Source organism: Falco peregrinus, chromosome 1 (genome assembly GCF_023634155.1).
Source record: "Falco peregrinus isolate bFalPer1 chromosome 1, bFalPer1.pri, whole genome shotgun sequence".
Taxonomy (NCBI): domain Eukaryota; kingdom Metazoa; phylum Chordata; class Aves; order Falconiformes; family Falconidae; genus Falco; species Falco peregrinus.
Window position 1 is genome coordinate 13,058,009 of NC_073721.1, and position 25,620 is coordinate 13,083,628.

The 25,620-nt window shown below is 37.9% G+C and overlaps 1 protein-coding gene across 5 annotated transcripts in view; it reads right to left on the reverse strand.

The window, feature by feature from the left end:
* PARG (poly(ADP-ribose) glycohydrolase) overlaps positions 1-25,620 on the reverse strand; it is a 71,099-nt gene that overhangs the window by 39,606 nt on the left and 5,873 nt on the right. For 3 of the 5 annotated variants that reach the window (XM_055808308.1, XM_055808296.1, XM_055808283.1), the window contains exons 3-8: positions 24,422-25,405; positions 22,084-22,270; positions 20,816-20,938; positions 19,542-19,625; positions 18,393-18,467; positions 981-1,073 (exon numbers count right to left, since the gene is read on the reverse strand). In XM_055808308.1, coding sequence (XP_055664283.1) covers positions 981-1,073; positions 18,393-18,467; positions 19,542-19,625; positions 20,816-20,938; positions 22,084-22,270; positions 24,422-25,362 — 1,503 coding nt within the window. In that variant the 5' untranslated portion in view covers positions 25,363-25,405. The remainder of the gene's footprint in view (positions 1-980; positions 1,074-18,392; positions 18,468-19,541; positions 19,626-20,815; positions 20,939-22,083; positions 22,271-24,421; positions 25,406-25,620) is intronic. The other 2 variants (XM_055808303.1, XM_055808290.1) reach the window with 1 other exon arrangement.

The following is a 25,620-nucleotide window of genomic DNA, read 5'->3' on the forward strand; positions in this document are numbered from 1 at the left end:
AAGAGCCTCAGAAGCTCTCTTTAATTAAAGTTCTACAAGCCTATAAAAATAGGATATTTTGGACAGTACGTTATATTGGAACAAATTTAGCTTTATGTCTAATGAAAAAAACCCGAATCTGACAAAGTTCTTAATTTGCACTGCCTAACAGTACATCATCTTTATAAAAGGCATTACTACATGAATTTGCAAGTCTTGCATTTGACTTTGTGTTCAGAAACTTCACAGCATTCTCAAAAACTTCCCCATCCAGTGACTAGTAAAAGAATTTTAAGAAATATTCATACTGTCTGAAATTACATGTCTACTGTAGGACCCCTGCAGGAGAATGCAATAGGGAGGTATTTTCCCTGCTCCCATCCAACAAAATCAATTTTGAAAATTGTAACAAAGAAGCTTACGAGTCATTCCCCTGCTAATGTGTTACCCATCATACATTCTCACTTACTTGATGAGTCCTATTCATTTTTATCAGCTTTACTACCTACAGAACTGATTCTCATAACAATAATGAACAGTTAAGGTTTTTATGTGTGCAAGTATTGTGATGGTCTAACCAGAATAAAATATGCTCCCATGTAAACAAAGGCTTTATGAAAATACTAATTCCAGGATTAAAAATTTTCTAAAATAAAAAAGACGTTTTAAGATTATTTAAGTATTTCAGTTTATAAATGTGGTTTTCAAAGCTGAAAAGCTGCATTGTCATTTCATTTAAGAAAAGGAAGGAGCGACTCCAGCATATAGAAAGGGAAGCGTTACTGAAGTTCAGACTAAAAATACGACAGCGAGATACGTTTTTTTACATTCCATTACAGATGTGCATTGTCCATTCTGCACTCTAGGCTTCAGCTACACTCAACACAAAACCTACAGCTTTTATTAAGAACATAACGTGATCCTGACATTCTGACCTTAGCCATTAGTTACAGTTTGAAGAGCAGCGGTCTGCCACAGAGCACTTAGCTGCGTTTACTTACCTGGGTGCAGATACTTGGGAGACAGAGCGCCAGCTTGACCATATCAGGAAGAATGGACTGGAACAAATGTTGAGCCTCTGCATCCTCAAGAACCTGTTACAAAGAAAGGAAAAAGGGAAAAAAAACCAAAACATCTCTTTTACATCAGAAATAATGATTGTACAAGAAGTTTGTGAAAGCAGGACCCATCCAAAAGAAATGAAAGAAAACCAAAAATGTCCTATTAGCCTCATGCAAACCTGCAGCATTTTTCACTGTACCACCTCACTACATTTTCCCTTGCAATAATCCTTTAACCAAAACACAGAAACAACTCTCAGAAGTTGCAGTTGAGAAAAACACGTCACCAAATACTGCATAAAGGAACCTTGAATAAGTTATCATTTGACTCTTTCCCCAACAATGAACCAAATTATCAACTTATAAAAATCACTACCTAACCACAAAAGTACTGGAACTATTTACTTCCCTTTCATATTCAGGTCAGAGTCCAAGACAAGTGCCTGTGCCATTCTCCTCTTAAGGACATAAGAAACACACTGCTGGGTCAGCTCAGTTGTCCTCTGCAGCAGCAAGAAGCTACGTAAGAAAGCACGCAAGCCTGGGCCCTTTCTGCTGCCCATCCCCACCACCTTCTTTCAAAAACTATAGCCATTGGGGCACATACCTTAAAGGGTGCAGCCTGCCTGGTCCCACACTCTGAAGTTGCAATCTTTTCAGGCTCTTCCTGTAAGACAGCTGATCCTATGACTATTTTAGCTGCCCCTCTCTACCTGCTCTAACATTCTTCCCACGGAGAGACCAGAATTGACAACGCTCAAAAAAATGGGCATACCAATGCTTCACAAGGCTTCTATACTCAAGACAAGTCATATCAAACCCTTCTTATACTATTCTCAATTCCCTTCCTATTGACATGTTTGGCTGCCGAAGTGTATCAAGTCAAGGTATTCAGAGAAAGTGCAGGGTATCTCTTCTAAAGTTGCAACTGCCAGTTTTGAGCTCAACATCACGTACCCAGTGTTTAGATGAACCCACACACCCCCTGCACCCCCATTTGTGTATCATACATATATGTTTAGAAAGTGCAAAAGGTTCTTTAGATGGCCAATACTCTCCTTGAAAAGCTAGGATAGGCACACAAACGGGAGACTGTAAAACGAAAACCAAAAAGCTGTGCAGCTGCAATATGCAAAATGGCACAAAAGCATGCCATAGCCTCCAAAGTCTCATGCTCTGCTGTACGAACAGGCTGAAGAAGGATGAAGGAAAGAAAAGCACATTCTCCATCTTTCTGTGCAGTGGTGCAGTTTTTCCCCTGACCTAATCCAGGCACTAGATGTGACTGGCTGTTACGTTGGCATGCTGTGTTTAGGGCAAGAAGCAGAAAGAAGAGAACACACAACATGCACTAAAGCTGGGGAATGGAAGATGAAGATCACAATTTGGCCTCCCTCCTTCCCCTACAACCAGGGAGTCTGTATTTGAGACAAATACCTTCCAGCAGTTTCTAAATTAAAACCATTAAAATTCTGAAACTGTGGCTTTAAAATTATAGAATATTATTTTTCAATTAAAACTGGAAAATAATTGGATTTACTACCAATTTCACACAAAAACGATAGCAGACAGAATGGATGGAACAGCATCAAGGTATTATCAGCTTCAGTCTCTGCAACACTTAAGGCTAATTGCGAAATCACATAAAGTGAGCTTTTTATTCATATAATTAAAGCTTTGTAATTCACAATCGAAAGTTTCACAGAGACTTCAGAATGTAAAAAAAAAAAAAAAAGATACTGGCAATTGTCTTGAGAAGAGGAAAATACGATGCCTCCGATTCAAAGCATACTGTTCTCCATAAATGCCAAGCTGAAAATACTGTCTGAAGGCTAACAACTTCTGTTCTTCCAAGATCATTAAAATAACTATAGAAGTATCTCTGCTCTATTCCCTCCTGTTCCAAGTGATATAAAAGGGATAAGAGCACTCCGGAGATTAAAAAAAAAACAAAACAAAACACAAACAAATGTTCAAAGGACGAACAACTTATGATAGGGAAGGGGGGAAAATAAAACAATCTCAATACCTACACAGTTACTTTCCACACATTATGTATGCTGCTCACAAAGACATACAAACAAGGTTTTAGTTCAAAATTTTAAATTGAAACAAGAACTTAGAACAGCAAACCTAGAAAACATGAAAAAAACCCTGAGATAATAGAGGAGGAATCCATGTAATATACAAAGTATTAGTGAAAGCCGATTTTTTTTTCAAGGTTAAAAAATGAACAAGATGCATATCTCTCTCTCCCCCTGCCCCCGTTCTTGGCCGTGTAGGTACCTGCGTATTTACACAGTACAAGTCAGATATTCAAAATTATGACCAAACCTTTAACACCATCTGCTCTAGCAGGAAACTTTGCTCTGTTCTTAGGCACAACGTTTTTAAGCGCCATGAAGTAACAAAATGAGCATTTAAAGGCTGGAATTTCAGATCTCAATACTAAAATGAATATGTAAGTTAAATCTAATCATAAGATGACATTTAACCTCAGATGTCTACCAGGCTGTCAAATTCTGATATTTTCTCCCCTTTGGGTAACACTTCCTCTTTTTTAAAGTTGACATATAAATAGTAGCTGCTATGCTTTGCTGACTGCCACAGACTATACAGTATCACTTATCTGGTGACACATTATGGCACTGGACTTTGTCACAGCTGTCAAGACTTCAACCTTTTCTTTATGCTTCTTTGAAAACAATATCATAATAGTATGAGACAATTTCTTCCCAAAACAGAAGCAGCTCAGCTCTGATGCAGAATGCATAACTACAAAGGTCACTTACACTCTGAAATTCTCCTTACCTTCCTAATGTACCAGAATATACTCTCCTCTCTACATTATTTCTATGCATGACTTTTACTAGACCTCCACTAACAAAAACTTCAAAATTTGGAGCTCTTAATGCCCAGAACTGTTCTCATTGGACTTCAGACAGATTATTCTTATATGTAAATGACAAATAAGCTGCCTTTTTCTTGAAAAGCCTTGGGTGCCATGAAAATCTTACTACACTTTCACAAGACCCAACAACTTCAAAAAGATGGTAACTGAGTTCACAGACCTTAACAAGAAACTCCTAACTCTGCATTGTTCTCTAATCAAACCATCCAGCAGCCTAAGCACCCTTGTTCTGAATACTCCCCTATTTAGGGAGAGATCTCCTAAATATTGTGGGGAAGCACATCAATAGTTCTCAAATTCAAACATAGCTTGTTTCTTCCTGGAAATGTTATGAATTCACAAAAGAGCTGCTGCAGTATGTAACCTAAGAACACTGTTGTTCAAGGACAGGTGCTGTTTGTTTCTTTAAAAGAAACCTCGCAACACTATCACCATCACAGACACACACACAAAAAAAAAAAAGGCGGCAAAAACCCCAAACAACCCCCCCAGCTTTCTCCCTAAAAATAACTCCTTGGGGAACTATACAGTCCTGTGCTTACCATTTATATCTGGAGACTATAACTCATTATTGAACAGTGACAGTAAGCCAGAAATATGTATCCCTTCTTGCTTTAAGTTTCTTTAAAATACTTAACGTAACTTGAGTCATGGCCATCTTCATGTAATAACAACTTACCCTTTCTGCCCATGAACTCTTCCTGCACAGCTTACATTCCAGCGAGGTTTTTATGAAAAACACCACCTGCAAACCCTTGGCTGCTTGGCTCTTATCCTCTTTTGTCCACTAAACCAGCATGCCACCACAGTTTCAGCTTTGCAGACCAACCACTATCAATGTATATTCTCAGCTATGCTCAGTGCAACACCACCTGGTTTTATCTGTGACCATCTTTTCAGACTTTGAAAGCAGCAAAAAAGAACACTATCACGGAAAGTAAAAGTATTCCAGGATGTGGAATGCTGACACCACAACTACATCTGGCAGACATCACACAACGCAAAGGCCAACCTGAGAGAACCTAGCAACAGCACAGAGCATACCTGGTCCCAGAACTGAATGAAGATTTATTTAGAAGGAAACTCTCTTCAGGAAGCAGTGACTTGTACTGATGTAAAATCCAGCCTAGAGTCACATCATGTATTTTACTTACTTGTAGCTGCTGAAAGAGGGATACGTCAGTCTATCCCCCCAGACACACACACACACCACGTTTCACCAGTTCCCATGTTCATCTGATAATTTCTTGAGATCCTTCAGCTTGCTAACGCTACAGGAAAATAACTTGGGGGGTGGGTGGGGGGGGGTTGTCAGGCGGGATAGTCTTCCTCTGCATTAATAAATCAAACCAGCCTACCACAAAGTCATGCATTATTAGATGTTGCACAGGGTGGGTGGTAGGTGAAACAGAACCAGTCACGCCCCTTGCCAATGGGCTATAAAAGGCAGATACCAGTTGCAACTCTTCTCGCTGAAAAAGCGGTTAGAATGAAGCTGTTACAACAAGCACCTCACTTTGAAGTAAATCTAGTACTTTCTACTCTGAAGTAAATCTAGTAGAAGCATCTGTATTGATTCACTAAAGCGCTTTCAACTGCGTACAAGCTTCTTCAAGGCTACAACTCTGTAAACGTTAAGAGACACCACTGGATTTCCATTTGTTAAAAACTAACATCTGTTTTATAACTTCAGAGAAATTCTAAAATATGAAATGGTTATCAACAATTTTTGATAAAGGAAAATACATCAAGTATCATAGCAACTTTGTTTGTAAACAACTGATCAGTTTCTCCTTTCCTTATTATGCAAACATGTCCTTTGCAGCTTCCTTCAGGATTTGAAATAAAACCAAAACATATTGTTGACTTTCTTCACAGTCCTCCAATCGTGCAGAAAAGTTATTTAGGAATTAAATAAAAGCAGGGGTTATGCCCCAAGGGAAAAGTATATGGAAGCAGAGTTGCAAAGCATGACTTGCCTTTTGCTAAAGAAATCACTCTGTGATTTCAACAGTATTTGCAACTAGAGCGACTGATTAAATGAACATGACTTAGGGCTCCAATTCTTAAGATGCAAACAGCTCAGCGAGCTGTTGCAGAGGTAAGAGCTCTTGGTGAAACCTGCATTGCAATTTCGCGAAATGAACATTTATACTGCAGCAAAGAGGCCTGACTAAACATGGTCATAAGTAATGGCATCTTGTCACTATAAACCAGTCCTCCAAAATGTAATGAACAAGTATGCCTGACAGTCCTAATAAGAAGGATCTGAAGCAGCATGGGGTGATAGTGATGGTAGAGAGTTTATATCTAAATCTGACAGCTCATCAAACCAAACAAACCGCACATAGAGAACACAAATTTGGACAGCTCTATCTATCTCATGGGAAGGTAGAGTCATCACACCAACAGGCAACCAGCATGCTACGACAGCAATGGCTTAATGTTTTCAATTTGTTTGGTTTTATTTCCCCGTATTAACTTTTCTGGCAGGACAAGAACCAACTGAACCATGTTCTTAAGGATGAAGGGGAAGACCAGAGTGCTTCCTTCAGACTTTGTGTTTTTTATTTCCTAATTCTAACAGATTTTGACCTGACATTCTCCTTCCCAGCTGCCATAATGCCTCATGCACTTCAAATCACTTTGTTTCAGTTTATAAGTGCCCTGTACCATGTTACTATACTGAACTGCCTTTCCAGTAGCAGCTTTCCTAATTACTTTAAAGTAAGATATCATATGGTTAGAGGTGGTAACAGCCTCCTAACTAATTAAACAAGCTGCATAACTTCTGTACTTTATTCATAGTACATTCATTCTCCTAATTTCAGGAACAATTTTTTTCTTTCTTCGCTATCTTCTGATTGTCTCAAAAAATATCTCTGTATACTTTTACAGGGCATTAAGATCCACATGATGAATACTTCCACACTGAAAAACCTGGTTGCAAATAGAGGCAGACATAACATCATTACTGAACCTCCCTCAAGTCTGCAATTCAACAAAAATAATGAAGACAGATACATGAACAAAGCAATACTATTCACATTCCCCCAAAGAGAAAGATTTGCTCGGTGCCATATGCAAGGAATATGCAGGAGGAACATATCACGAGATCTAGGACAACTTGGAATGTTCTCCAGAAAAAGTTGATTGGCTTTTGTAATTTTGCAATTTTGGTGAAGATAATAGGGAAAGCAAAAAAAATGAAAAAAGTAAAAAATTGTTTTGGGAAACAAAGACAACAGGAACTTGTGTTTGAAGGCTTTGTTTCTTTGTAAGACTGTTAACAGTCACGTTCTACCTGTAAGTATTTAAAATGCTGCTTTTTTCATTCAGTACATAGACCCTATCTCCCTTCCAAAGGCTCCCATTTCACAGTTACATGAGATGTAGAATAGTGCAAGAGCACAACTGAACTAGTTACAAGACATTGGTTCTTAAGCACTTTTGGATAATGTTAATTTTAATTTAGCTCTTTTTTGTTTTTTTTAAAGTCTATTTCACAGAACTTTCCAGGCATCCTGAAGCATCCCCCTCACCATTCCCTTCCAGCTAAGGCTTTCCTTTGAGATGACATACAAAAACTTGAGCATACTTAAGCAGTCACAATATGCAGGTGCTCCTTTACTGCACTAAGCCATGTTGTCTTTTCTCTTTCTTCCAGAGCACCCTGTACTTACTTACTTGTTCTCCTGCCTCATACAGAAGCTACATACTTTTTATTTGCTGTTTAACACCTAAATTTGGTGGAGTCTAGATCCATGATTAGAACTACAACAGTGCCAATAAAACAACCAAGGCACTGTTTACAACATTTAAGTCTTACCTGAAAATAAACCAATGTCAGACTGCCAAACTACTCCCCCTTCTTCCCCTAATCCTTGTCATAAGTGCTTTTAAACATTATAGAATCCTAAAGGCAGACTTTCTCAATCTGTTATCTGGAACAGCTGGAAGAAGAAAAAAAAATAATGAAAGAAGCCTAAATAAGTCCTTATCAGGTGACTAATGTATTTAAATTAAAACACACACACAAAAAAAAAGCCTTCACTAAGTCATACCCTCTACAAAGCGTTTTCCTCTGGACAGGGAGTAGGTGAATTCTGCTTAAACATACCATGCCACAACTATCAATGTAGCTGGTACACAGAGAGGGACACTAGGCTGCAACCCACTAACTTGTGTATGCCTATGTAAAACAGCTTCTTTGTCATGTCAAATATTACACATATAAACAAGATTGAAACCTAGAGGCAAGGCGTGGGGTAGGGGGGATTTTAGTTCCCATTTTATTAAGTTAATAGCACCCAAAACTGCAGAAAGAATACTCTCATCTGCCTCCTTTAGTTCCCTTACAAAACCAATTCAATAGAACACACTTAGCTGTCAAATCCATCCCATTTCTTCAGCACTCGTCTGATTAGAAACCAAAGGAAGGACAAAGTAATCTTTGGAGGGAAAAAGGAAAAAACAGATAACGCTGGATTATGCAGAGAAGAATCTTATTTGAGAAGAAGAATGCTTCTGACATTTATCAAAACCACAAACTGACACTTCAAAAGGAAAACAGAAGACAGCTTACAAGGCAGAGGTTAATTCATGTTTAATTTTTTTTCCCCACTAAAGGCTCATTCACGTCTTCTGCCAATCCAACCCTGGAATGATTTCTCAGGTGTATCATCCCTAACAGCTGCAGCTTTGTTCTCAAACCTTTTCAACATTCTAAATAAAATCAGAGAGAAAAACATGTATTTATTTTTCCATCTCCTCTTCATGGGTTTAGAAGCCCAGTTTATACTTCCAAGGCACTGGAAATCTAACCTCAATCATTTCCATTACCAGTGAAACCTCAGTCCTGATTCTCTACAGGCCACCAATAGACTCTACCTGTACGCTCTTGCAAAGCGACTCTAGGATGACTAGAAGCATAACAACCATTTCCAAAGCACTGATAGAGTCCTGGAAAGAAAAATCAAATACTGCTTTCTAAATACTTTCTGGATACTCTCGGGAAGTACAAAGTAGTGGAAAGGACAATGACCTTGTTTCTACAGCAGGGTTGTAACACAAGGAGGAGGAAAAAGCATCTATCATCTGACTGACACACTAAAGGTGAAAACGATCCCTTTCCAGGTTCATTCAAAACTTACATTTCTAAACACAGTACGGGGGGGGGGGGGGGGGGGGGGGAAGAGATTAAATACTGCTATCATTTAAGAAACTTCTGCTAGGAAGCATAAAGTAGAAACATTTGAAAGCCATCAGATATTTAACTACAACTTTTTTCAACCGCTTTGGAAATCAATAACCTTGGCACCAAAAGTTTCATGAGACACCACAGCTATTGCCCTTACAAAACTATTTTCTTTAACATTACAAAAAAAGTCCAGCACAGGCAGAAGGGAAAAAAGAAGGATCAACTAAAAACAACACAACACTGTAGTTTTCAACAAATCTATAAACTGGTTTTTGCTTGACTCAAAATCACAAATATCTTGAGGAAAACATCCAGTAATTCAGATTATACTGGCCAGATAAGAACCTCAGGCCATCTCCAGGGTACACACACTGCCACCTTTGCAAACCTGCTCTTTAAAGAATGCATGGCAACTATTAATAAACTCTGCATGGAAGCAATATAAACAAATTCAGTTTTTAAGATTAAAAAGGAGGAGAAAAAATGAGGAATATAGTTATAATACGCTTCATTTACACTTTCACAGTCATTCTAACAATGGCAACGCCTCTTTATCCTTTCCCTGGTTCCACGTACACTTTTTCAGAGGAGTGCTTCTCTTGAAAGCTTTGACCAGTGTTTTTTATTCTAACTACTCCAGGCATAAAACCAAAACAAAACCCACTGAAGGCATAAAGCAGCTAAGGAAAGCCACCACAACCAAAAGGAGGAGCTTCTCTTAAGTCATTTGGGATAGACAGGTAACCACATGAAAATAATGATTTACACATAATCCAATGGAAGCAAAGAAATCTGTCCATGAGCCCCCAGCCCCCAAAACAAAAAAAAAAAACACCAAACAAAAAAAAGCAAACACCAGAAGATTACTTTTAAAAACACAACCTTTACATTTACTAGCTTTTTTCCCCTCTGTTTTTTGAAACGGGAATGTTCTCAATACAGTGAAAACTATGGAAGAGATCCTCAGGATGTATCTTTATATCGTCCCTAAGCATCAAGCATGCACAAACACTTAAGACACAATGTAATTACAACTCTACAGCTGGTATGTGTATATACCCCTTTCCCTGGTAGTTCTGAGTCAACAGTCTGATGCAATAGGCATTGCAATGGTGCTTACAAAACACCACTTGAAAGATACTCAACTGTTTTGCTGAGAAAGTACAGAAAACTAACAATAAGCTTGTAATTCAGTACTCAATGCTATTTCTCTGCTACAACACTTAGCTTCTAATGTTTTGAATGTGTACAAGATGCATATTGCCCCCACCCTAGAAAAGCTCACATGTTGTTCAATATGGGGATAAATTCCTTTCTGCTGCTGTGAAAAGAAAACCCTTCACGGCACACTCAAAAGACCTTTCAGTTTAGATTTTAAAAAGGTAATCTGATGTAATGAAAATTGTTTGAAGACATCTGGACTAAAATGAATCCAGCATGAAGCAATGGATAGGCTATTTTCAGCCTTGGGGCATTTTGTTTCTTGCTTAAAAGCCTACATTTGTATGCTGACATCTTTGTACAACACTCACTTCTGTTAGTACTGTCTAGACAATTATAAAAATGATTTATCAAAAACCCAGTCACCAGAACAATTTGGTACCTTAAAATTCCTTCTCTTCCAGTATCACCGATTACAGCAATCATTTTTTCAAGCAGGTCATTCAAACAACAGAACATACAGGAAAGACTGACATGGTTCATAAGACCTGCTAGGAGACAAGACTGCAGTAAAGCCTTTTAGAACATAAAAATCTCCCAAGATATGCACATACTTAACAGTAGCAGGTATTCTTAAGCAGTTAAGTCTTTTTGAAATAAGCGAAAATCCAGAGCTCAACTGTAATCCAACCAGACTATGCTATAGTCGCATCAGCTTCAGATGATGCATTTACCGTCTTTTTTTTTAGATGAAAAATTGAAATAATGGTAAAAAGAGAGAAGTATGATTTCCAAAATTGTCCAGGTAATTTCAAAAATTTCTTAAGGTTATTAAGTTTAAAGTTATTAAGTTAAGGTTATTAAGGTTCAGACCACACACACACACTTAAAGTCTGTGTGGTTCTGTGGCTGTTTGAAATCTTGCAATTGAAGTACAGTACTTCGTTGACAAGACCGTTCTTAACGTCATTCAAAACAGCTCAGTGATACCAAAACACAACCAATTCTTCTTGGAGAAGCAGCAGATATACTGCCAAATTTTGCACGTCTGATTTTTCTGCTCAGTTCTTACACATTTCATGTGCTCAGTCTTAACTCAATTACTCGCCTCTGACACATTTTCTGAAAGTACCAAAGGCCAAACGTGCCAGTATATTACATAGTAACATACGTTCAAATGAGAAACTATAGTCTGCCAAAAGAGTGCACTAAGCATATTCTGTAGATATTATCCCAGGTTTTCCTAGGTTTATGCCACACTTCAGCAATTCAGTAAGACACATTTGTTAGTTTTTCAGTGAAATATCAGTTTTCTTCTATTTATTTTAATTATTCCTAAGTGCAAAGCATTGACTAACAGTAACAAGACTCATTGTAGTATGCTCCACCACTCCTCACTTCCAAGAATAATCTCTTACATTCTGGAATCTGCTCAGAACACCTGTGGTAGAAAAAGTGATACCTTAGAAAGTGTATGCACATATCCATATGAATATTGCTAGGCCAAAATTTAAATAGTAGGGATCTGTGCAAATGAAAAATAATTTCTACTACAATAATTATCTTCAATTTTGTTTTTTTAAAAAAAGGAAAACAGACTTTTGGAAGAGCAAAACACCTGTAATACAGCTGTGTAGTATTCATGGAAAATACATAAAGTTTTTCTAATTTAATTTACATATTTGTCTTGCATATTATATATCAAGTGTATGTATTTCTAAATGGTATTTATGGAAAATTCAAAAATGGTATTAAGTGAATTTCTAGAAATTTACAGTCGACACTTGCACATAAAAGCAGACAGTAACTAAGCCTCACGTCCTGACTGCTCCAGACTTTTTTAAAAGGATCTAGCATCCAGAAGTATGACTGTCATGCAAGTTTTAATGGAAAGAAGCAGGGAGAAATAGGACTCCTTTTCTAATCCTGTTTCAAAACTAACGACAGCTGTAATTGTAAGACAAACATTTTTAATAGCCCATATTTTATATCATGTGAAAGCATAACTAAAGGGTAAATAAAAATAGCAATATATTCCTTCAGCTTGACAACTGACCTGTTTTCTGGCTACACAGCCTTTTATCAGATTTTTGGATAAGCTGAGAATTGTGCCCTACCAAAAAACCCACAAACAAACAAACCACCAAAAAACCCAGCTAGCAGCCAGTTTGGAGGCTAAAAACATTGAACTTATGCTTGACTGGAAAAGGAGAAAAAAAGCACAGATAAAATGGTCTGGTACATTCTTCCTTCATGCTGAAGGTTCTTCTCTGCAATTAAGTATGGACAGGAGGAGAAGAGACTGGTCTTTTTTAAAGAACACGATCATGTTTCTTTCAACCTCTTGGAAAAACCCAAATGTCAAAGTTATTCAGCTTTTTTCATAACACAGAAGGATTTCCTGATGCTGAATTTATAAGGAAATCAACAGCAAATATGCACATCCTGGACATTAAACAGATTGACCGGCTTCAAACAGCTTTCCCAACAGACAAAAAGACCACAAGACATCCATAAGCCGACACACACATGCTTTTTTCCTACACTAAACCCCAAATCTTATAGTTGGAAACTGAGTGTTATACAGTGGAGAAGATGACAGCATCTTTGTAAAGATATCGACAGCATATCCCCCCTTTAAGTCTTCCTGCTTACGTCAAGTAGGCACCAAGGGTTTCAAGTTCTGCAGAGAGCTGAAAAAAACAAAATTTAAAAGGCTTAAGTGCCTTCAAGTGATGTTCATTTGTCCTCCTAAAAGAAGCTAGCATATAGATCCCCATGCCTTTCTGTCAGCAACGTCTCATATTGGTACTACACCACAGTGGGGGTACTACACCACAATGGGGCCCACGTGACAAGGCCACTTCTGCCTCTCAACTTCAATCCAGCAGTTGTAAGAATGTAAACACGGACAAAAGCTCATGAAAGCCCATCAACAAAAGGTGCCCAGAAAAGTTAACAGCACAAAAAAACAAGCAATCAGCAGCACTTCCTCACAACACTTTTACTTGCAGTGATCAGTTTCAGAAATCTCCAGAATCTGTCACAGTATCTGTGTAGATGTCAATGGGATTTTTCTGCCAGCAATTTCTCCAAATCCCTTCAGAACCTGGTGTAAAGCCATAGCATCCTCTACATGCCCAGACAAGGAGTTCCACAACCCTTCATTCAGTATCTAAACAATTACTTGCTTTTGTCTGGTTTTGAAATCCTTACCCGATAGGAACACTCCTCTGGTGTTCTTTAACTGTTGTACTGAAGAATGAACACTCATTTCCTCTTCACCCTCTCCTACATATATACCCATCCCTCACTCCTCTCAACTAAAATGAAAAGATGAAACACTCCTAGCTTATTCAGATATTCCTCACACAGGAAGTATTACATACCTTTACACCATTCCCGACTCCTCTCGTTCTATATTCTCCATTTCACAGACTTTCCACTTTCCACCAAGATGATCAAGCTCAAAGAGTCCAGACAAACATAAAAGTAGTTATGGACACAACGTGAATATCTACAAGATTTATTGTGATCCATTTTCAGATGACTCACAGCTCCTCAGACACCCACTGACTATGCAACACAGATTTACCTAAACGCCAATCTTCAGTCTGTGCTTCTTAAGAGATTGGCAATCAAACCTCTACCTGAACTATTTGCAATTTCCAAAACATGAGTAATCATCAGGTATCACAGTTTTCCTTTTAATGACACCCCCGAGTACTGCATTTAATCCTTTTCAGCTCTGAACAGCGTACAGATATTAACTCACAAATTAACATTTTAAACACAAGTATTTGGGGAATCCTAAATGCTAACAGTCCTGCATACATGAGTCACTCTTCCGGCTTTGCATACACCAAAAAGCAGCAAGAGTAGCTAAAACTCAGATGACTAGATCTGATTATTTCTTTTTATTCAAGTGTATCAGGAAAGCCTGTAACTTCGATAACTTGCAAGTAAGACTTGAAAAGCATATGAGCCTTATTCCTTAGTTTTCCTGCACTAAAATGATGCACATGCTATAGTTCTTCTCTATGCGTCAAAGGAGTTTAGAAGACTGAAATTAATCCACGTGAGAAATAAAAGCCCCCATTGTTGTTTTGGTGCCTGCAGAGCTCCTTTTTGCCACTTTCAGTGTCTTACATATTTTTTCAGTAGATTTGTTGTTAACTGAAGTACTGCTGCTAAATCTCACAAGTTCTAGATGGGACCAAGTAACTCGGTTTGATACAGCTCTACTGTGAAGACAAAAATGTTTAAGTTGCGAAGCTGTTCACCAACTGATTCACCTCAAAAGAACTTATAGAACCTCTGTCATTAAAATCTATCATGAAGGTTTCCAAAGCTTCACAACATAAATCCTGCTGACTAAAGTTCTTGTATACTATGCAACTAAAACTGGATTTAAAAGGAGGACCTTTAAAGAAAGTTATGCACTGCTTATACGATGTCATGTCATTTTCAGATTTAAGCACTCCTCTGTTCCTGAAAGAGCAGGGCAGATGCAAGCAGTAAGAGGAAGAGTTCATAAAACAACATTACCAAGAATTACGTTTAAGCTCTGAGAGATTTTAAAGCAATATGATAAAAACAAAACATGTCCAGAACAAACAGGCCCCATCTAGAGCAGCAGACCATGCGACTGTCTTAAATGATAAAGCCTTACTTCTCCCCTTAAATAAAGTTGATGTTGCAGATTAGCCTAAGACACAGGCCTTGAACAACCTCACTTTTTTTTCTCCACACACTTGGGAAAAAGCAAAAGAATTTACTCTTGCCTGGAAATGGAAGGGCAAATCTACAAGAAAGAAAAATAAAAACTATTACAGTATGTAGCGCTGTTGATCAAAAACATGTAATAAATTCCCAGCCTATCATCATTCACACCAATAAAGCTCATCTACAACACACTGTGGGTCCAGAGACAGCTCCATCCAGAGCTGTTTCTTCTCCTTTCCTTTTCTGTTGGTTAACTCTTTCCTGCCTGGCTTCTACATAAGTTCTGGAGAAACAGATGCAGGGATAATTTCCAAGTGACAAAAATTTTGCAAGTAAGAAGAAAAATGTTAGCACTAATAATTTTCATCCACTAAGTAATAACTTGAATAAATCCTAAGCCTCTTTGCAAATATTAACAAACAGATGGCAAAACAAATCAACACAACTGTGGAAATTCTGTAGAGGACAACCAAAACCATCAGACATCTGAGGCAAACCACTAAGAGCTTTACGTACATTACTGTTTCTTTTTGAAAACTCATGGTACCCATCAAAAAAACTCGAAGCTTCCAAACTTACTTCACACTACAAATAGGAATTTTACTTCCACACATTAACTGGCATCCAAAAGAATCTTTTTAAAATAATAAGGGCTCCCTCTTCTGACAACACTTGGAACAAACTGTAAAGCTAGTCAGCCCGTACATGTCAGGGGATGCTGTTTTGGAAAAAAAGCCTGGCTCACATACATGACATTTATTTCCCATTAGTTAAGAAAGCTGAAAGTGTTTGAATCTTTATTCTATCTATATCTAAAGGAAAATAAACTTAAGTCAAATAAACCTGTAATTATTGTTAAGATAAGAAAACTGATTTAAATCCTACTTGTAAGATTCAAAAGTAATGTATATTTTTAATGTGTAACTTGGAAAGAAACTACCTCAAATAGGAAACACAATGTAAGACTGATATGAAAGCATATAACAGATATTAATTTTAATAATAATGTGAGCTGTGTCCAGAATCAGAAGATAAAATAACAAACGGTCCTTTATAATTTATGAAGCACAGACCTACTGAAGTAGTATCTGAATACAGTGGTCTCAAATCAATAGACACCATTAATTTGTGGACCCAGCTCCCTTCTAAATTAGACAACAAAATTCTTGGTTAAGAAATGCATTGGAAGTCAATAGTGTCCAAGAATGTAAATAGATGAGGATGACACTCTGCTTTCATCTTTTTTGTTTAACATATATTTGTGACTATTTCTCCCTCTGCTGAGCTGCTCCTCCTCCTTTTGGGCTGATTACTCAAGCCAGCTTTCCTTTCAACCAACCCTCTCAACTTTTGCTGAGCAAAAGTCACCTGAAACAGTTCCCCTGTTCCCTCAAAACCGTAAGATAAACAAGAAAATACAAATGCCAATGGTAAACTCCTGAACATTAACTGTGAAATGTATTAACCTCAAAAGCCACATTTCATTACAGTGTATTTAGGTCATTTCCACAGAAGATCTCAACTTCTAACTCAACAGCTACTCACTTAAACAAGGCATCTGCTTTCAAAGCCTGTTTTTAGTCTGTCTATTTACAAAACTTGAGTTCAGACATCCCTTCGTAACAGAAAAGATTTAAACATCTCCCTACAAGATGTATTCCCTCTGTATGTTCTGTTCACTGAACACATTCAATAAACAGAGCCACAGTAAAATCTTGCTTCTGTGGTCTACAAGGAGCCACCGTCATATAGCGCTTCACTATTCTTTATTTAATATACTGCTGCACACTCTTCACCTTGGTCTAAAATTCATGTTTTGAAACAGCTCTCCCCACTTCACCTGGGAGCCTCACAAGTAAGATATCATTCCCAGGTGACAGAAATTTCCTTTTGACTCTCAGTGAAGGACTGATGCCCAATATTATAGTTTATTTTCCTATTGTTCCTCTCTTCTCTGGAGAGAGCTGAGATTACCTACTCTCCCTGGCAGATGACCTCTGAATCTGATTATCCACAGTTTCTGAACTCCCAAATGCATAATATGAACGCATCAGGGCAAGCTCGGTTGCGTTTGTAGCAATATGATGCAAATCTGGTATCTTCCCAAGTCAGATTTTTACATAAATAGTGCTTGTACTTCAAAACATTCTAAAAATTTAAATATGTATTCTTTAATAACACAAGAATTAGTGTGTTATGAATAGTTATGTATAGAAGACAGCAAACAGTTGAAGAGGCCAAGGTAATTTCGGTTAGTACAAGAGTCAATATGAGCAAATAGGCCAAATATCCACAGCCTCTACCATCCAGCCACGACAGCCTCAAAAACAGAGACACCCCACAGATGACAGGAGGAAGCATTAAACTGGCAAGATGGGCAAACAAAGTAGCTCTCGTGGCTGGTACATATGATACCACTTTTACAGGTGTCTTCTGTCAGTAGTAACAAGACTGTGTTGCATGCAAAACAAAACTCGCTCTGCAAAACAGTATTCCCCATACACTATGGAAACAGGCAATAGAAAGAACAGTTCTTCTGATCACATGAAGTAAGCAGATATTATTTTAAACATATGTAACTAACAAAATGAGCTTCAAATCAAATTTATTTTCCACTGAACCTTAATACAGCTTAGCAAGCCCCTCCTAAGAAAAAAAGCGCACGTGTTTTTAAAGCACTTCTGAGCTGGTGGAAGAAAAACACAATTTCTGTTGCATCTCATTTAATCTCCCATACCACTTTAATTAGCATAGTTTCTGATTGTCAGTCAGGACGTACATTAATAACGGTCCGACTTGCATTTGTCACCTACTATTGATTTTTTTTTCCCAGCCTCTTCCAGGAAGGCAACATGAAGTCATAAAACCCACCGCAATCTTTCAAAGACTCTACAGTTTAGTTTCATCGTCTCAGCATACAGCAAAATCTTACTGTTAGAGCAGCAAAGCACAGTCTATACAAACACCACTGCAATATAACAGTAAAGCTGTTTAAAAAAGGAAAAATACGACCAACATTTTTTTTAAAAAAAGATACCATTACGCTAGAAATATTACTACAAGTCCTTAATAAATCTGGTTTTCATAAAACAGAGAAAACGCATTTCCCACCTTACCTTCAGTAACCTTAGGTGTTACTGAAGCACCAATTAAGCCCTTAAGATTTAAAATTAACCCAGTTTATAAAGTATAATTATCATTTCAACTGAAGTTACCAGACGAGTAACTGTCTACATTGGTGTCTGCAAAATCTTTACTCTCAAAAGGGGAAATAAAGCCAAAAGCATTGAGACACAGAAACAAAGCAGTCACTTAGATTTTACTTTTCTTCCTATTTGAAATCAACTTGGTTTACCTTCTCACAGAAGTCGCTAAGAGCTGTGAAGTCCCATTTCTTGGAATAAGCAACATTGTATCTCAGTATAGCTTCCTAGGGAAAGAGCACATCAAAATGAAGCTTAGAGATACTTAACAGAAGAAAAACGATGTTATGAAATTTCATTTTTGAAGGGACAGTACCATCTAGTGGCTAAAACCTGTCACAGAGCCCATCAAAATCCATAGAAGTGTATTAATACGGTGCAACTCCATGACACTGAATCCTGTATTTTAGGTTTAGCATTGAATAAGCTTTAGCCTACAGGCTTTTCCTAGCACAAGACAAGGCATCCTTGGACCTGCCTACAACACACAACAAACATTCCACAGCCTGTGCTTGCTTGCTTTAAAAATACAAAAAGAGTCCCTCAGCAATATAGCAGAAGCTTTACCAGTTTAAAAACTTACAGAGGCAGGACCACAACAAAGTTAAACAGGTCCTTCACAACAACAACCACCACCTTCAAAAAATTTTCAAGAAAAAATACCAAATAAAATAGTATCATCAAGGAAAGTTTCATTAGTTGCTGGGGGAATGCTATTTATTTATTTTTAAAGTTTATCTGTAGCTTTTCCACCCTTCTCCTTCCCTGCCTTTTAGGTATAATCAAATTATTATTCTTCACAAAAAACGTAACTGCAATTTTAAGCTGCTCCAAATCACAATTTGTTAAAAGCCAACAAGAACTCTAAGAGTTATTACCAGAACATTTAGTCTTCACAATTTACAGATTTTTGTCAGCGGTTTGAATTGTTGCAATTTTTGTGGACTCCACCAGCACGAACACTTACTGTTTGAAACTCTCTCACCTGTGTGTTGCCCTATGATCTGGTTACAGAAAAAGCCCACGTTACATTTGCCACAAACTAGTAGATACTGCCGGACAAACACAGTTTATAAATGACAATTCATTTTAATAATAGCCAATAAATTCAGTGGCAACACATAAGACTATTAAAGACCCCTAATTCATTAGGGAATCCCTTGAACAGCACAGATTTTTTTAAAAAATTATTTCTGTACGTGAATAAACAAATAGGACTAAGCCAGAATCACTAACAGTACACAGTGAACCTGAATGTACGTTTTATGCATACAGACTTCATTTCAAATTGACAAGCTTACCTTCAAATCATGTGAGCACGTAAATTTGTTAAGTAAGGCTGTTTGGATTAGTTCCCATCGACTTCCAGCAGTTCTGTCTCCATTCTTTAAACCAAAAGCCCAAAACAAAGTCAGATTAAGTTATTCAAAACAGAATTACATATTTACTAATAATTTTCTTCCTTGCCCCATTTTTTGAAATAAAGTTTGCTTTATTTGTGAAGGCCTTTAAAAATAAACCACATATTCTGAATAACTGTGAAGCACTTCTGCAGTTCTAGAGTCCCCTGCATTTAACTTCCTTAAGGTTCCCTTTTAACTGAAGCTACAGATAAAACATGACCACACTTAATAAAATACACAATTCAAAACTCAAAAACTAACTTTATAAAAAACAGTATTAAGAACATTAAGGGCACAGATTATAAAAGCATACTGCTGTGGCTGACTTGCACTAACCCAAATGTAAGACAACCTGTGATACTGTTCCTCAACAGAAAGTCTTACTGCCCACTGCAATCAGTAACAACAGTTCCTGTAAGACCACCACGAGGGCAGATACAGCTCATCTTGCTCAACTGGCAACAAAGACCTTATCAACACTTTTCCTCTGAAACATCAATTAAATTCATTTTATACTGTATCTTTAACATTGAAAACTTAAAAGATTTAATTTTTTAAGAGTACTTCCTAGAGGCTATAAAAATCATCTGTTTCAGATTCAAGCATCAATAATCATGATAGTGTCTTCACTACAGGACACACTTGCTGATGTTACCACAGTCTAAAGCATTTCAGTGGGTACGTTTAAGTAAGTCTCGAGCAGTAACAAGAAACAGCAAATGAACAAACCACGCAGGGCCAACCCTAACCTCTCTGCCATTGTTTCATCAGAACAGCAGTCGGATACACCTCACTATCAGCAATACCTGACAGAGTATTATGAATTTGAAACCACATTTTGATTATTCACATCTGTTGGCATCCCAAATTGCTTCACCAAAAAAACCCCAAACCCAAACATATAAATACTTATACTCCATATCAAAATATATTCATGATCAAATCACTGGCTAGGTAAAACTAGAGAGAAAAAAAACACATTAAAACAAATCTCCTGCTCTGCCTGAAGCATCATGACCCACAGTCCAGGTTTTCAGACCAGGTATGTTCATCTACTTGATTTTCCAATTCCATATATACAGTCTTCCAACTAAGCAAATGCAGTAAACTGAAAACTCATCTATATGAAAAAAAGTTTATTTGGTTACACAACTGTAAATACTTGACCTTACCTCATCCTCTACAGGGTATAAATTCTGTTCTGAGCAGGGCATTTTAACATGTTTGTTGTCCCACAAATCTTTGTAGTGAGTTGGAAAAGGTTTAGGCACCTCTCCTTCCCTCAGAAGATCTACCTGCAACACAGAAGGAGGTGGGGGAAAGTTCAGACTCTACTTTCAAGTTTTTAAATTGAAGAAATAAAAAGTAAGCAAAAACATAGTTAAAAAGAGGTCTTATCTACAGCCACCCTTTTTGGAAAGGGGAAAGCCACAAACTGACCACGACAGATACTCAGAAAAAAAAGTAATCCATCTGTTACTCCTACACATTATACTTGGTGAAAAGACCACCACCTTATCATTTGACCTCTTGAAAAACAATGAAATAAAGGTAATATATGCAATTATCTCATGTCCAATTATCAACTAAAGACTTCCTCATTTATGAATTTAAGTGTTTACATAGTTTCATCCAAGTATTTTCAAAACGTAGCTTCAAATATACCAATAGTCATGTGCAGAAATAATGTTTTTTAACCTAAGAACGAAGAGGATGAGAAATCATTATAGATACAGCAATATTTCAAATTTACTCCACAGAATACCAGAAATGTAAAAACGATGTGATGTACTTAAAGACTTAATCTGCTAGAAAGCCTTCTGACAGCACTGATTCTCTCAGAACTTGCATTTAAACTTAAACATGCTTCTCTTTTGTTTGGGATTTATCCATGACCCTACGGTTTTCTGGTCACATGTTTTACTCCAAGAATAATATGACTGCATACTACTCCAAAAAATTAAAGGTAAATACATCAGATTTGATCTAAAATGCAGTGGTAAAACTCCTTGAAAATCCTCTTCATGTTTTGTCTTTTTTATATCTTGAGCCTTTTGCGTATCTTGAACCCGAAACAGAATCATATTAAAAAAAAAATATAACATGAGTACAAATTTTACTTGCAGACATATTTAAATTCTCACAGTTTACAACTCAGACAAGGAAGTACACACATACCTCTTTGCAAAAGAAAAATACTTGTCCCTAACGAGCCAGAGGCAGTTCAAACAATTACATTTCTTGTGGATCTTAATATCCTAATTCTGTGCATCAGAAAAGTCAACTTTCAGGAAAATCAGTTGCCCTAGTCTGCTTGCAAGGAATGGCAAAGAAAGAATTCCACAACCTGCTAATACTACAAGACTAATGTTTGGCATTTCATATTATTGAACAATTCAGTAGGAAATTTGATTTCAGGTAATACACTTAATTATCGTACTCTGACGGTTACTGTATGATTGGCTGAGGGTCGCAGATGAGGAAGACGGGCCCCACACATAGGCATTCTTCTCATCTCTTCAATTGGTGTCCCAAACCATTTCTTATTAGTTGGAAGAGGAGGTGGCACATATTGAGGCATCTTCCTTCCTGGCCTCTGGGGTTTGAATTCACACTTGTCTTTCCTGCTGTTAAAATAAAATATGTTGAAACAATTCATTTCCACTGAAAAAAACTAGTAGGCAAATACACGAACTTCCACTCCAGGGTTATGTTTGTAACAGAGTCAGTTTATTTGCTAGTCCTTGCTGTAGCCCCAGGCCAAAGCTTTATTTGGGGAACTCTACCCCTGCCGCCCCCCCGCCCCCCCCCCCCCCCCCCCCCCGGCAACTTTCTCCTCCACCAACACACACAAGTACCCAATGTCTACCAAAACACTCCTCACCACAGGCTTACAAACACCTTCACAGAACAGCGGTGAGTTAGCAAGGTACAGTTTTCCTCTGCAGAGTCCCAACTGGATCTGTTTATCCAGGGACAGGAGACAGACTCACTGGTCAGTATTTGTCAGGATAGCCTCTAAAGCCCCTTCTCAACTATTAGAAAACAAACAAATGTGCATGCAGAGATGCACATATTCTTTCTTCAAACTAAAAAACCCCACCAAAAACCCAAAACACTTCTTAACTACCCTTTCTCACTAGGGTTGTATTTTTCATGTCAGGCATAAAACACTTGCAATGGAAGTAGACATTTAAAAGTAATCCAAAACACACCTGTAAAATTCAATTATATGCAAGAGCAGATGAACTAATCCTCTTTGATGGTCAAAGGTATTTGCATGGATCTGATATTCTGGGGAAGAAAAATCTGAACCTGCTGTATGTTTGATGTAATATACCAGATGTTTCTCACGCAAGAGGGAGGAAGTTCTCAGAGTAGAACGCAAAACTAGTTAAAAGCCTGCACTCTGAGGTACTGTTTAGACCTCTAAATTCCCCTTAGCGAATTTACTCCACCCTCGGATAAAGATGTAGTCCAACCTGTTCGCTGCATCCATGCATATGCCAGTATTGCCAGGTGCAGACATTACCTCCAGCCTGGCCGATCACATACAAATGGTGTAGCCACATCGGCATGACACTGGGTACAGGCCCACTGCGCTCATCTGAGAGCCAGAGGGTAATTCTGGCACAGCATTACCGATGACTGAAACCTGTTTGATACACCACTGCTTTCTTCTCTGCGAGTTAGGATCTGAGCCACTCTACCTTCTGCTGTAGGCCTGGCGTAACAAAAAGCAGGAGGAAAGCTTTAAGATTTTCTAATTGCCCTCTTAAGCACTATAGGCAATACCACTACTTTGCCCGGCACTGCAGTTTATAACCCTCACATCCTCTTGTTTAGACCCCCCAAAAATAAAAGCAAAAATAATCTCTCTGCAGCCTCACACACTATCTTACTAATTATTCCGTAAAGTACTGCTAGGATTCCCACCTATCCACACAGCAAAACTTCTGCATGAGTTTCCCTTTCAAACATGGATTTATTTTAACACACTATGCTCTAGCACTGACAAACACAAGCCTCAATCTCTGCTGCTTTGCTACAATTCATTTAAATTAGTGAAAAGAGTACTCCCTAAACCCATTATTTTAAACGTTAGGACCCCCTTTTCCATACTTCAGCAAATTCATCTCCAATCTCAGCCCACTCATCTCTTAAGATCTGTCAGATGCAAGCTCCCACCGCTAGTTAGCCAATCTCCATCACCTTCTTCCTCTCCTCCTTGAAAAGTATGGTTTGTGCTGCTCCTCACACCCAGAAAGGACCTCCCAGAAAAGATGTGCAAAACTACATTCTTGCCCTACTTTAAAGACTTGAGTCAACTAAGAAAATTGCTTATTACACCAATACACACTGCCCTCTCATTTCTGCTTGTTCCTTTGCTGTTTATTCACTTTTGTCTGCTCCCACTGAAATCTAAGCTCTCGGAGAAGAGATTACCCTTTACACAACATCTAGCATGCAGAGTCCCGGGTCACAGCCGCAGCTTCTCTTTCCAGTGCTGTAGTCTGTATCACCAGCCCTTCTCTCTCCCGAATTATGAATAAAGCCAAAAAAAACAAACCCTGAAAAATATGCATACACATCTCTACAACTGTGTTCAAAAGGGAGATTTTTCATGTCTATTTCAACCAAAGCATCAGCAGCACTAATGCTTCAACAAAACAGATTAGTATTTTTAAAAGATGAAACTAAGACGACCATTAGTTTCTTCACGTATTCTGAAATTTTTGAGCATGAAAAAAAAGATGAAGAGGCAGACAGAACACTACCTTTTCTCCTCAACTTTAGGTATCCTCATGAAGTGAGAGGTGATTTTGGAATCTCTCTTCACACCCTGTTTTGCACTTTTGCATTCTAATGACGGAGCAGGATACAGCGCAGGTGACTTCGTATGCAGACTGTCCTCTTTAACAGAATTATCTGTTTCCTCAAAGCTTTCACAGCCCTTGGCAGAAAAACGTGACTTTCTTGACTCCAGTTCAGCATCCCCATATTGAATTCTAAAAGATTTGTTTATGGATTTTGAGATATTTATCTCCTCGCGCTCATCGAGAAATGGACTTGTTTCTTCATCAGCCTCTGACCCATGACAGCTATTTTTAGAATTATCTACATCCATCGGTGACTCCGGTTCACTTTCTTTCTCAAAAGCAGGTGAATCCCCTGAACTGCTCTGACATTTGCTCAGTTTCCCAGGACCTCCAAGATCAGATACACAAGCATCACAACCAGCATCTGAAAGTGGACTTTCTGGAACTACATCCCCTTCTTCTTGTTCACCCATTAAACTGACAGAATTGCAACTCTTCAGCTTTTGTGAGTTGCATGAAGCCACTTGCTCATCTGCCTCAGTATCTTTTGAAGAAAGTTTTGTATTTCCCATTTTTAAAGACTGGCCTGATGGCAATTTCTTCTGAGTCCAATTGTCACTGCTTTCTTCACAGCCCCTCTGAGCCTGCTTGCCAATTTTGTGCATCTGGTCAACGTTGGCATTTTTTAAGAGGTCTCCAGACTGCATCCCCTTCACAGGCTCTGTGTCCAAGATTGCATCTTTGTCCTCAGCCACCCAGTTACACATGCTGACTGTCTGAGGCAAATTTACATGCTTTGTCCGAACTTCCACAGATATTTTTGAATAATTTTGCTGACAAATATTCTCTAGCTTTTTCACATCATGCTCACAAAAGTTCTCTTTTTTAATGGAAGTCATCTTGGGATTTGCTTCAGTATTGTTATGGATTTTGCTGTGTAAGCTGTGGAAGAGAAGGGAATTTAATGTCTTGTCTCCAAATGAAATTTCTGTGTATATATATTTTTAAAAAGAAATTATTATAAAGATACAATAGAAAATACAGGATTTTATTCATTATACTCTGCAAGTGAGCACTAACAGGATCAAGAAGTTTTACTGCACCAGGGACTGTATCTCCATGACAACCTATTTCCATTTAAAGGATCCAAAGGATGA